General features: G+C 36.9%; 1 protein-coding gene across 3 annotated transcripts; it reads right to left on the reverse strand.

The window, feature by feature from the left end:
* Positions 1 to 806: 806 nt before the first annotated feature.
* Positions 807 to 13,489, reverse strand: su(f) (cleavage stimulation factor subunit su(f)). Of its 3 annotated transcripts, XM_017068971.4 has the most exons (10): positions 13,376 to 13,489; positions 13,116 to 13,299; positions 12,732 to 13,054; positions 7,662 to 7,937; positions 7,300 to 7,603; positions 6,825 to 7,016; positions 6,167 to 6,580; positions 5,992 to 6,099; positions 1,201 to 1,501; positions 807 to 1,138 (listed from the first exon to the last, which is right to left on the reverse strand). In XM_017068971.4, exons 2-10 carry the CDS (start codon positions 13,149 to 13,151, stop codon positions 891 to 893), a joined length of 2,202 nt encoding a protein of 733 aa, XP_016924460.1. In that variant the 5' UTR covers positions 13,152 to 13,299; positions 13,376 to 13,489; the 3' UTR covers positions 807 to 890. The 3 variants fall into 3 exon arrangements, with proteins under 3 accessions (XP_016924460.1, XP_065724437.1, XP_036675882.1); XM_036819987.3 differs by lacking the exons at positions 807 to 1,138; positions 1,201 to 1,501 and adding an exon at positions 2,546 to 2,566; XM_065868365.2 differs by lacking the exons at positions 12,732 to 13,054; positions 13,116 to 13,299; positions 13,376 to 13,489 and having other exon boundaries at positions 7,300 to 7,619; positions 7,662 to 7,779.
* Positions 13,490 to 13,719: the final 230 nt, after the last annotated feature.

The raw sequence follows: 13,719 nt of genomic DNA on the forward strand, positions 1-13,719 counted from the left end.
CATCAATCGAAAGGCATTGCAAAAACTAAAAGGATTGCATACCAGGACTTTAAAAAATAAATTGGTTTGTGAGAAAGAGCGGTGAAAGTGTAAAAGTGAAAATTTGATTTGATTTGATCTGTTGGAGCCGATGAGAAAAAATGCCCCCTGCTATTAGCCTACTTCAAATACGCGTCAAATGACACCTTAACTGTCAAAATCGGATGCTCCGTTGAAAAGTAGTACGCAAAACAAGATTTTGGTGGACTTCCCAAAATGAAAATTTTATTTGGTTTTTCAGTTTGTCCCAAAACGTTATTTTAGTCCTGAAAGTTCTAGACGATGTTAAACAGATTAATATTAGAAACACTAGATCTACCACTTTTGGAAAAACTAGCTAGTTTGGCAAGAAAACATCTATGAATAGCTAAATTCTGTACATTTTTTTACATTCAACACGCTGCTATTTAATATGCTTGGGTTTAGCTGTGCAATTTTGATAACGCGTGCCGAATGTAAAAAAAAAATTAAGAAATTATATTTATTTAGTAGATCGTATAATACATTTTCGTTACAAAAGTTGATATCAGAACTTTTGTTTGCTGAAGGTACGATCGTCACTAGATTTTTACCACGTTAAGAAATGTGTTTTGGCTTGATTAGTAAAAACAGCTCATTTGCTGCATGTGGTGTGCAATCTCGATTGAATTGCAAAATATTGATTATTGTTTGGTTATAATTTGTTAATGACTGGTCCCGATTTCAATAATTTTTTCTGGCATGTAACCAACACATTCCCAAACATTCTCCAAAGAAAATAAATCATATACTGTTTCTTTTCCGTGTATTTGTTGTAAATGCTTTAATTAAAAAAACTAAGTGGGATAATAAGTGGGTCTGTACAGCGGACCTTAATTTGACTTAGCAAAACGCTTGAGCTGCCGCAGTCGATAAATATCGTGGGTGGGCGGCACGGCGGTCTGAAGTTCGTCGTCACTGTCATCGCCACCAGGCAACAGACGTCGCCGGCGCGGTGGTATGGCCGTTACACTATGCTGAACACCCGTATACGTACTTGTGTCCACGATCCAGTGCACTGACTTAGCCAAATCAAAGATCTTTGGCGACAGTTCATTGTCTCCATTCGGTTGCGGTGCAGCTTAAGTGACAGAACATAATAATAAATATAAATAAAGTCAATACAAAATCAAGAACACTCACAGTCGGGCAGATTGAGTCGCATAAATATGTCGAAGAGCAACTCCACGCTGACAAAGGGTCCGCGAAAGGAATTTGGTGGAGGCAGGGTGGCACACAAAGCGGCCAGAGCTGGCGGTTGCGGAAATACACCACCGGCAAGTGGATGGGCACCAGGATGAGCGCATGGTCGCGGCTTGAACGGAATCATCTGAGAAAAATCCGGACGTGGTAGCGGGGGAGCAGCCTCGCTATCTGCCTCGACATCTCCGGTGTTTTGTGTTTGAACTCCCCCGCCTACCTTGTTTAGGATAATGCCCACATTCTGCGAAAACAGAAGTTATTAAATGAAAGGAAAGAGACATGTATTTACGCATGGACATTTTCATGGTCCGACTATAATACGCCTATACGGTGCGCATTGAGGAATTTAAGGTATACCAATCGATTTTTTTTTAAAACCGGTTTTAGGGTCTGCGAATTGGTTCAAAAGGCATATAACGCATACGCACTGTATGCTCAAATATATTATATTCATAAAGGTGGTCCGACTTGGTTTTATTTCCTAAATATGTTTGTTACCTACTTTAATTTTCCAAACAAAAGCATTTCATTATTTTCGTCCAATTTTTGATTAATTTTAACGTTATTTAAATAAAGCAACGAGTATACAGTCATATAGAGGGAGCGTATAGGTCGCTGACATCTATTGTATGCTTGATGGCGAGGGGAAAGAGCGAAATAGTTGTGTTTTTAACATTCATTCATTGCGTACATGCGTACACAACCAATTGTTTTAAGCTGGGTGTGTGTGTGTGTAGGAATTTGAGTTAAAAAACATTAAAACGTCAAAACGATAAAAAAAAAAAAATGTTTGAACTCATTTGGAAAATAATTGCAAAAAGCCAAAAAAATCTCAATTTATAGGAATGACATTTTTTTAAAGAAAATAAATTCACTCTTCAGAAAACATATGGCGCATTGTAATCGGCCAGAAATTAATGTAGATATACCTGCTGAAAATTTTTAATTTTTCTTAATTAAAAAAAATTAACTATGCCGCACAATTTCCAATCGGATTATTTCACGGCATTGCTCGGCTCATTCATTGGAGCGATTTTTTCTCAGACTATACGATTTTACGTATGTGAGTGCCAGCATGACATCCATGTGCAAAAATTGACAAAACCGATAGGCACTTCTAGTATTCTGCCTGGTATTCAACAATCCCTGGAAAATGTAATACTTTGACCTACAAGTCAATGGACAAAATTGTGTTTAAAAAGTACAATTTTTCTTATTCATTAGAGCTCCACTAAAAAATAGATCGAGAATAAAAACGAATTTAATGTTTTTTGCTTGATTTTTTCAGCTTGCGGTCAATTTAGTCCTGTAAAGAAATAAAAACAACAGAAGTAATATTTTAGCGCCTTAATTAGTCCTTTGCGACCAAAAAATAATGCTGCTATTTATAAATAAAGACACAACTATTCAAATAGTTATATTATATATAAATAAAAGTCAAAGACTTTTTGAAGAAATTTCTGCCGGAGATGATCAAGCTTTGTTCATTATTAAATATTTTGAAGTCGTATTAAAAGTATCTTACTTTAAGGCAGAGCACACTATTAATAGTAGACAACTTTGTACCTATTTAAAATTTATTTGTAAGCCTCTTATGAATTCTCTAATGAATGCTCCATGCGCCGTGGAATAACCGCATACGGAATTTTAGTGGTTTTTTCAAGGATGCGTGGGGACTATTTGCAGCACGTTGTTTACTTTTTTCCACGACGAGACCCGAACAATTTTCGAAGCAGAGCGGAAGAGCAGAGAAGAAAAGAGATGCGTCGTTGAGTGTTTGTATGTTTATACTTGATACTTTATGTGATTGTAAGCGAGATATAGATGTGTATGACGAATATTTTTATACGAAAACTAATTTTTGGGTACAGCTACAAAGCGTGTCCACCAGAGTTCGCTTATCAAACTAATCCGGACTGAAAAAGTAATTAATTCTTATTAAAATAGCTTTAGTTAAAAATGACACTTTTCTCAAGTTGTGCAGATATTTAGTTTTTAAATAATAACCTCAACTTTAGAAAGGGCCCCTTTGCTTACACTGTGGGCTAAAAATATAAAGTAAGCCTTAATTTAAAATTCTTATTTGTGCAAGCTGAAAACACCTAACGTAGAACTTTAGAGACTATAAAGGGAAAACATCTATTTATTTATTTCGCCAACCGATTTCGAATCCTTAACTGGCTACTTAAATAGGCCTTATTTAATTACTAAAACTAGAGAAAAACATGAACAAGGCCTCTTTATTACTATCCATAGACGAACTTGGTACCAAACGCATGCTATGTGGCAAACTGTTAGATAAATGCAAGGCCCTGCAAATGGGTTCAATTAGAGCGTTATTCGTTCTGTGCATTGGTATAAAAAAAGATTAAATAGTTCTTAGAGTCCTAATAGGTACGGGCAGATTAATACTAATTGGCAAGACAGGGCAATTAATTTTTGCCACTTAGTAAATCAGGAGCAGCGCAATTACATTTCTTCGATCTTGAAGTGAGACAGATGCACAAGGCAACAACTAGCGGTATAGGAAGGGGCAGGATCGGTAAAATGGAGACTTTAAAGGGCAAAACGCAAGAAAACCTTTCGCACACGCTTAACGCGACGGATATGAATGACTTCAGTCGGGTTCCAAACAAATGCCGCGTATTCTAATTTGGTACGAACAAAAGAAGAGACTAGGCTATGCTTAGTATATGAGTGTGAGGTCAATGTGTTGCATTGCGCTTAATGAATCCATACATTACATATGCTTAAGAAATAATGTAGTTGATTGGTTCAATAAACAGAAATTTAGAAACGAAAACAATTCCTAAATCCAGGCACTCGTTTTTGGTGGCAAGGAGCTTAGTATTAAAAGAATTCGAACAGATATCATTATTTATTGGTTTGCTGTATCTAACTAAAAAGCATTTTGAGAAATTCAATGGAAGCACATTCCGGAAGCACCAATTGCCTAACTAATTTCAGTCATTTTGAAGGAGTGCACAATCCCCAAGTTGAATTGCCGGACTCGAATAATTTGAGGTCATCTGCAAATAACAAAAAGCTCAGAGTCGTATATGACCTTGCTTATAAATAAAACATTTATAAACAAAACACAAAGTAATATAAATGTAAATAAAATTTGTACCGTTTATGTATCTATTAAAACTATAAAATATAAAAAAGCTGCTTTCAATGCTCTTTGCATTTATCATTAAAACTATCAAAGTGGATCGGGTTATTGCTATGGCAGCTATATGATATTGTTGTCTGATCTATTGGATTTTTATTTAGAAGTAACAGGTTAGCCCGCATCTTCGCTTGCGTTGCATTTTCAAGCCATCGACAAGATAGAGATAAAAATGAAAGCAAGAGATGCTTATTTACTTAAGTGTTACGCGAAAGAGACACGAATATTTACAAAGGAATGACAGGATTGGATATATTTCCCTACCCCATCCCCAGCACCATGACTGATCGGCTATGTATTTTCTGAGGAGATTGGGGTAAACATTTTATTAAAAAAAAAAAGAAAATCGACGCGATCATATCTTTTCAACAATTTACTTAAATGACTTGAAATGTTTGCGAGTTCGCTCTGACGAAAAAAGCGTATCGATTGGTCAAACGGTTTACAGTCCACAACTGTTAAAACAAATTCGAAGTCATTTCCAGATGGAAGGGAGTGGGGAGAACTGGGGAGTTCCAATAAATCTTATCGAATAATTTTAGAGTTAGAAAAATCGAATAGTGTCAATAAGTGGTTTCGTCGATTCCCAGTTCTCAGATGTTAGCTGTATATAAGACAAGAAGAATATATGAGATAGGATAACAAACAATGATTGGTAGTTTTACTTTTGAATATTTTAAAGTGAGCGAGTTATTAATTTTGAACATTATTAACATACAAACATACAACTGAAAACAATAAATAATAGGGTTATAATCCGCGTTTGTCTATAAAACTATGTAGCATTATTAATGCCACAAACTAATTTATGAACATTTTTGTATCCCCTCACACTTGCAGTTCTGCTCTGTAGCGTGCTCTTTCTTTTTGACGTGAAAGCGAGGGAGAAACAATATCAATGTCATTCGTTCAAAATAATATAACAGATGTGCTCCGATTATCACAGTAGTTTTACGTTTTTAGAAAAACTTTTCGATTTTGTTTTTGCGTACTCCCGATTTTTCACAGCTATCGTTTCGTCATCGGAATGTTTCATTTTGTTACCGTTTCTTTCTCTTTATGTACATAGATGTTTTTGTATGTCACGATGCATTTATTGCTCTTTGAGAAAACGAATGTTGTTGATGCTTGGAAAAATATTTGTATGTAAAGTTTGAAATGGAGTCAAAAAATATTGAATTATAAATTAAATGTCATTAATTGCTCTGGTAATGTTGTAACTTAAAATTACTAAACGAATGAATGAGTAAACTATATTTTATCTTTGTCAATAAGAACGATTGTAGTTATACAAATTTTTCTCATTTCTAGACCAATGAAAAATTTGTCGTTCTTAAAACGAAATCAAATTGTGTTTCGCGTAAAAAAAAGTACATTTTTTTGCAAAGTAAAACGTAAAACAAACAAACTGGAGCACGCATACTATTTAAAAAAAACATGTTTGCTGCAGTATAACGAAAATAATGATTTGTACATTGAACACTACTGATGTCCACTATTTTCTAACCTCCTTAAGAGGTTTTTTCGTTAAATGAAACAAAAACATGAGGGCTACGCACCTCGGCATATCCTATGGACTTCAGCTCGGTGCTGGTGCAGGGGTACAGGTCCAGGAACTTATAGCGGTCGACCAATTGGGCGGTCTCCTTGCCCTCGTACTCTTTAAGCTTTAATAAAATATGAGAACACAAGAATTTAAGTGTTTAATTAAGATAAATAAGTTAAAGAACTCACGTTCTCGAAGACGGCACTGCGGCGACGTTCGACCTTAACGATGCTGGACAGATCTCCAATGTTGGACTCAAATTCAAGGAAGCGATTCCAAACCTCAACACTCTTATGTGGCGACAAACCTCCGGAGCTAAGTACGCGTTCGAATAAGACCCGCGTGTTGTTGTCCTCGTTCAGATGGGACAGGTAGTCAATGTAGCACATCACGTACTCTGGACTACCTCCAAATCGCTTTAGTCCCAATTCGAAGATTCGAAAGGCGATTTCCTTGTCCTTGGAACAATAGTACTCCATCAAAGCGGCGGCCACAAAGATGTGATAGCGCGACCGAACGTCCTCGCGTGCCTTCTTAAAGATGCCACGCGCCGACTTTATGCCCTCAGCACGACGGGCAAACTTCATGTACTGCACATAGACCTGGAGTATTTGACATTAAGCTTAAAGAATTCTGCTCAAAGTGGTTATCTCGGCAACCTCCCATTGAGCGAGCATTGGCAATAGATTTGCTTGATCTCTGCCGCAACAGGTACAGTGAATAGCAGCGGTCGGCACACACACATCGAGGAACTGTAAATCATGCATTGCAAATTAAACACCCAAATTAAAACAAACAATTGCATTGTACTGTGTGCCAACCGCTGGTTTATATCTATGTTCCTACCAGTGTGGGATCAATGTCTGGCAATTGTAATAGCTTGTTGTACATGGAGTGCACCTTCTCGTACTTCAACCTTCCCTCCTCAAAGTCCGCATAAGCGAAATAGAGCAACGCATTCCGGTTCAGTACACCGTTAATAGAGCGCTCCAAAATATTGGCGCACTCGTCCGCAAATATCTTTGCCGCCTGGACGTCCTGAAATGTAGTCAAATGTAATTAGCAAAGAAATTTTCGAAACTTGGACTTAGTTCAAGTAAAACGCGTGCGGCCTGACCAAGGGCAAAGGGGCAAGCGGCGGACCACAGGATTCTTTCCTTCACCGCGTGCTTCTTTACTCGAGGGGCGACACTTCTCAGCGAACAAGAGACTATGTTTCATTTCGTTTTTGATTTTGACCCGCCACCGAGCAAAGGCCAAAATCCACTCTATTTGCTTGACTACAGGAATGCAGAGAACGGAGGAGAACACTAGTACGCACGCCTTTCTCGGTGAGCACCCGAGCACTGGTGTCCAAGAATTGGGAAGCCTGGTGCCATACGGCCGGATGATGGGTTAGCACGAGCAAGCACTGTTCCGTAGCGAACATAACGCGACGGGTTACTAGGGCCGTGTCTTCAGTGCGCAACGGATTGGACTTCTCGTACGTGATAAAACGCTTCCACAGCTCCACTTGTTTCACCTCCTCCTTGGTGAGAGTGGGCGGAACGGCGGGCAAGTTGCGATTAAGGCCTTTAGTGTGGTATTCCAGTTCCTTGGCCACACGGCGAGCGTTCATGTAGTCCCTGGTTAAAAATAGAACTTTAGACAGAAGTTTTATCGAAAGCTCCGTATAAAACAAACTTGGATCGTTCCAGACTCATCTTCTCCGATATAATTGGATTGATGTTTTGCTCGAAAGCGATGTAATCCTTCCATAGCTGCTCAATACCAACAATGGGTGTGACTACCGCTTTTTGATAGACACGGCGTACTGCTGTGATCTTCTGGTTCTCCGCATAATTACCAACGGCTTCAACGCCACGTAAAAAGTAAATGTAATCCTGCCAGATGCTGAACGAGTGCAAATCCATTCCGATCTTCTCTAGGGCAAAATCATATGCCTGAGCCATTTTTTCTCTGGAAAATGTTAAATAGAATAAGATATTTTCCGAATATGTACAAAACAAATCTTATAATGATCCTTACTTTATTTACCGACTATTCTGAGAAGGAAATTTTGGGACTGACAAGAAAGCGTTTTTTACTTAAAAAAACATATTCAAAAATGTATACCATCGGTTGAATTTTCGGGTTCAATTTAATTATTTGAGTTTTCCTCTTACATCCTGCATTTATAAAATAAATTTTGATTTTTGTTTCTTAATAAAAAAAAAAACAAGAATTAAATCAAGAAAGCGCATTCTACTTTAAAAAATCTTTAAAAAATTTATACGTTCGGTTAAACTTTCTGGTTCAACTTAATTTTGTTGGTTTTTCTCGTTTTACGTGTTGCGTTTCTAAAATAAAATTGTCATTGTTAATTTCTTATACAAATTATAGAATTTATGAAATTAACGCAACAAGCCCGCTGTTTTTTTTCAGTAAATTAATTTCAGCATATTAATGCATACCTAGTTAGAGTTAGGGAGATGTATTATTTACCTACATATATTTCAAATGAGAGTGAGCGAAATGCACGTGCTGCCGTAACCTGCATTTAATGAAGAATCAGAAGGCTTGCTGCGGTAAATTCGATATCTATTAATCTAAAATATTGATAAAATCTAAAAAAATAGCACTAACACTTACACCTCACTTTTGTGTTAAGCTCGCATTAAAAAAAATTTTTTTAAGGTATTTATTTAAAAATTTTGGATATAAAACGGAAAAAATTTAGTTGCTCTACAGTCAAAAATATTAATTTTAATGTTTTTTTTAAAGTGAAAACTGCTTTCTTGACTTGGTTCTTAATACATAACTCTTACAAGTATGTCCGTCCAAAAATTTGCTTCACAGCGTAATTAGTAAGTAAGTAAGGATGTTTTTGAAAAAAAATCAAAGGGGGATACTTTGTTAAAAAAAAACATTTTTTTTAGTTTTTCTCAATTAAATATGAATCTTTTAAAAGAGTGGACAATGTTTTTTATTTTAACGATAAAAAGAATTATTTAAAAATATTTCTTTTTAAAACTTTTTTTGGATTTTAAAAAACAAAAAAGGTTTTTTTAGCAGAGATCGCTTTTTGTACTCCGGGCTTTGCCGTGACCAGCGGAATTTAATTAGCTTTCAAGCGTAATATCCTTTTTTTAACCTTGCAGAGGGTATAATGATTTCAGTTAGAAGTTTGTAAAGCAGTTAAGGCGACGAGTTTGACCCCATAAAGTATATAGGTTCTTGGTCATGTTCGTTTCTACGCAACATAATCTCTCAGGTTTGAAGTTATCGGGATTAACCATCAGTCTTTCAATATTCCAGAATTTCACATAAAATTTCAATTAAATCGAACGATCGGGTAATTAATGTCAAAATATACAAAGACTGTTATATTAAAACATTAGTTTCATATTCCTGTAATGAGTGTTATGTTTTCCTAAAATCGGAAAGCTCTGTACATACAATGCTCCCACGGTTACGACCTGCAGGGGTATAAAAACTTCGGCATGCAAAAGCTAGCTTGTTTCTTGTTTTTTTTTTAAATTTTAAGAATTCGAAAACTATTATTTAAAGAAATCTGACTACTGTATCATAAAGCTTCCATAAAAACGAGCGGACAATTAATGAAAAAATATTTATAGTTTCGTTATTTTTAAGCATATTTTCATTTAGTCCAGTATATAGAATTTTCTTATTATTTAAGAGTTACGAATTAAGTTTAATCAAAATCTGACTACTATATCATATGGCATTGAAAGGATCATAAAAATAATGTCAAAATAATAAAAAAAAATCTATTTTTCGATTTCGGAAAAACATATATACAGTTGCGGCAACAAAAATAGCACCAAAGTGTGGGCAATTTTTCTTTCTGCTACAAAATGGTCATTTTTTGCAATATTTTTATTCTGTGTGTAAGGGTAAGTATCCTTTAACTAAAATAAAAGTGGTTGTGGGCGTAATGCGGATGGTTTTCAAAACTTCGATACATTTATGAAGAAAGTAGCATAATTATGCGGCAACAAAAATAGCACTATTAACGGTTTTTGGGTATAAAACTTCATTTGCTCAGATTTGTTGGCTGTTTTTCGTTTTGTTGTATTAAGAATAAGTACTACTAAGAGAATTGGTAAAATAATGAATAAAATAGTGTTCCCAATGGGTCATTTAGCGCGCTGTAATGATACAGATAGAAGGACATTTAAAAAGCTAATTTATAAAGGCAATGCAAAAGATAAGTTAAGTTGAACGGTAGAATTCCTTAAAATAATGATTAGTAGTTACCTAAAACAAGAACACAAAAGAATAGCACGCAGTACGAAAGCCGCAATGACCCCATAACTGTTAAGAAGTCATGTGCATGAATGCAAGTAGGTCCCGTTTTAGGCGCCTATCAAGTCGCTCTTTTTTTTTTAATATTTGTAAGTACATAAAAAGTTGGATATAATGTACATAAACAAAAATTATGCGCTTGACGTCCAAAAAAAAAATCTCCCTAGACTGCAGAGCATGGGTGAATTTGAAGGACCACAATAAAAGAAAAAGACTTTAAATTCACATCAGATAACCTACATATACAAACATTTGCAAAGAATAATAATGGTGAAGCAAGTATCATGGTATGGGCATATTCTCGTACTATAATGTTGGTACCATATCATAATGTAAACCCATACAGGATCAACATGTTCACCTTGATAGCTCAGAAATTGTGATGCAATTTTATTCGTAATACAAAACTAATTTATTTTAAAGGTTTTCCACGGTTATAAGCCAAAAAAAAACAGATAGAAAGACGTCCAAAGTTTCAAAACCCTTAGGCTAAATGGTATAATGGGGACCTTACAAGCCCCAGAACTAAAACACATCGAAAATCTTTGCAGAAATGTTAAAAAATTATGTTTTTAATGCAAAACCAAAGAAAAAACAAGGAAGAACGCTATAGTCGAGTACCTCGACTATCAGATACCCGTTACTCAGCTAAATGGAGATATGCAAGCAGCAAAGCGAGATTAAAATGCGCCACCTACCGGCGGTATACAGATTTAAGCGTTATGGGCGTTAGAGTGGGTGTGGCAAATTTTTTTTTGGATCAATCGATAGGTATTGACGAGACCAATACATTTCAGTTAAAATTTTTTATCTAGCATGAAAATTGTGGGCGTCACAGGTTTTCGCGGTTTGTGGGCGTAAAAGTGGGCGGGGCAAACTTTTTTTTGGGTCAATCGATATGTATTGATAAGAACAATACATTTCAGTTAAAATTTTTACTCTAGCACTAAAACTGTAGGAGCCACAGTTTTGGGCGGTTTGTGGGCGTTAGAGTGGGCGTGGCACTGTACTGAAACAAACTTGCGCTGCGTAAGAAGCTCAGGAATCTGCTCGCCAAATCTCAATAGCCTAGCTCTCATAGTTCCGAGATCTCAGCGTTCATCCGGACAGACAGACGGACAGACGGACATGGCTAGATCGACTCGGCTAGTGCTCCTGATCAAGAATATATATACTTTGTGGGGTCGGAAACGCTTCCTTCTGCCTGTTACATACTTTCCGACGAATCTAGTATACCCTTTTACTCTACGAGTAACGGGTATAAAAATGCCCGTGAGCTATTTTGAAAGAGCCAGACAACAATTTGGCCAAGGGAAAATTCTGGTGTCTAGTGACTTCAAGGTCGGTCGTTGTTGTTGCAGCCCAAGCTTTAGAACAATATTTTTTTACCTTAAGATGTATGAAATCATACATTTCAATCAAAAAGAATTATCAAATCGCGTTATTTTTAAGTTTTTTAAGCCTTTTCTTTAAGTGGTGCTATTTTTGTTGCCGCATAACTTTGCTACTTTTTTGAGAAATGTATTAAAATTTTAAAAGCCATCCGCATTGTGGGCGTAACCACTTTTATTTTAGTTAATAGATATGTAACCCTACTTACCCTTACAAACAGAATAAAAATATTGCAAAAAATGACCATTTTGTAGCACAAAGAAGAATTGCCTACACACTGGTGCTATTTTTGTTGCCGCAGCTGTATATGTATATGTACATAAATATGCTAGTAAATTGAAATGAACCATTATTTGAATATTTCAGTGATTTTCCAAAAATCGAAAAGCTCTCCGTATACATTGCTCCCATAGGAACAACTAGCAAGAGCATATTATAGTTCCGATAGTTTCTCAGCTTACATACGGACAGACTGACCTGTTACATACTTTCCGATGAATAAACCTTACTTATACTCTATGAGTTATCAGTATTAAAGTACAGCGGATAAACTTCAACTGATGCAGATTGCTTTACCAACATGACATATTATAGTTTTGATTGGAAGGTTGATTTACTTTAGCTCAGTGGTGCCCATTGGCCTGGTTCGCGAGTCTGCGAGTCCTCTGCTGGCGCTCTGTCACTACACTGTAAACGGTCGTGTGGCTTTGACAGGCGTCTTAAATTTAGGCACACAAATGCAAGTCTTACATTTCATTGTATGTGTGTGGGCACCACTGCTTTAGCTCATAATTCAAACATGTCAAACAGCTTATCCATAGAAGTTTGGAGCTCAGCTTTTGGAGTCCACAATTGATAGCTGATTTACACGAGGCGTTTTGCTGAAAGGGGAGGTAGTAGGCTTTTTAAATACACTCATGGAGGGCTGATTTACAACATCTGGTAATTCGGCGTATATACTCTTTGAAAGTTAAAGTGTTTTTAAACGCTGCAGCAGCTTACATATCAACTCTATGAACTAATAATTGTAATGGCCGAGTGGACACTACTCACTTGTGCGTGCTTAGCCCTGACTTGGTTTCCTTCACGTATGTCAGGTAGAGCTTCCAGAGGTCAATGTTCAGGATCTTCACTAGACAGCGTTGAAAGAGTTTCTCCACGCGTTCGTAGTACCGGCTGCGCATCTCCATCTCGATGTAGAGCTTCCAGTAGCGAGCGGTAGTGGGAAACACATTAACCAGCGATTCGTAGAGGCTGCGCACCTCGTGTATAGGTCGTGTTTGCGCCTCGCGGATCATAACGCTCCAGGACTCGATGTCATAAGGACGAAGTTCCACCACTTGTTGGGCCCGCACTAGGCGCTCCATACCCCATTCCTGGAGGTCATTGGGTAAACATACGTTTTAATTGCTTAGTTCAAACGTACTGTGCACTTACTATATCGATTTTGATAAGGTCCCTGGCAGAAGACATTGCGTTGTTTCTTGCCTACACCGCTTGTTGTTTTGACGCGTCGATTAGCCGGCGTTTTTCGCCTCTGTCGATGTTGTCCTGCTCGTTCTACTTTCAGTATAGCTCCTTCCTTGTCGGCGAACTTCTTGCGGTCTCGCTAAGGGATCACCTGGGGAGACAAGTTTAAAAACCACTTAACTATTAAAATTATCTTTCGGATTTTGCAATGCGGCTTCGATACGGACAACGATTTTTCGGCTGGGCTGAATATGGCTATAACAAAAATGCAATATTAAACTATACCAAAAATACTAAATTCTAGAAAATGAACATGTAAGCACAGTGTGCATCGATTATACCCTCTGCACACTAGAGGTGCTTATGTTCGGAGACGTCGATGTTTTCAAAAAAAAAAGCATCAATAAGACATCAATGGGAAGACTTTTTTTTGCTTTTAGGTAAATGAATACACACAGCCGGTTAAAATTACAACAGGAATTCTTTTTCACATATTCTGAAGCGAACAACTGATCGGCATAAGCAAATAGTATCTGAAGGGAGGACGTCCAATTTCAATTGCTCTGAAGAA

This window comes from Drosophila suzukii, chromosome X, assembly GCF_043229965.1.
Source record: "Drosophila suzukii chromosome X, CBGP_Dsuzu_IsoJpt1.0, whole genome shotgun sequence".
In the NCBI taxonomy this organism is placed as follows: domain Eukaryota; kingdom Metazoa; phylum Arthropoda; class Insecta; order Diptera; family Drosophilidae; genus Drosophila; species Drosophila suzukii.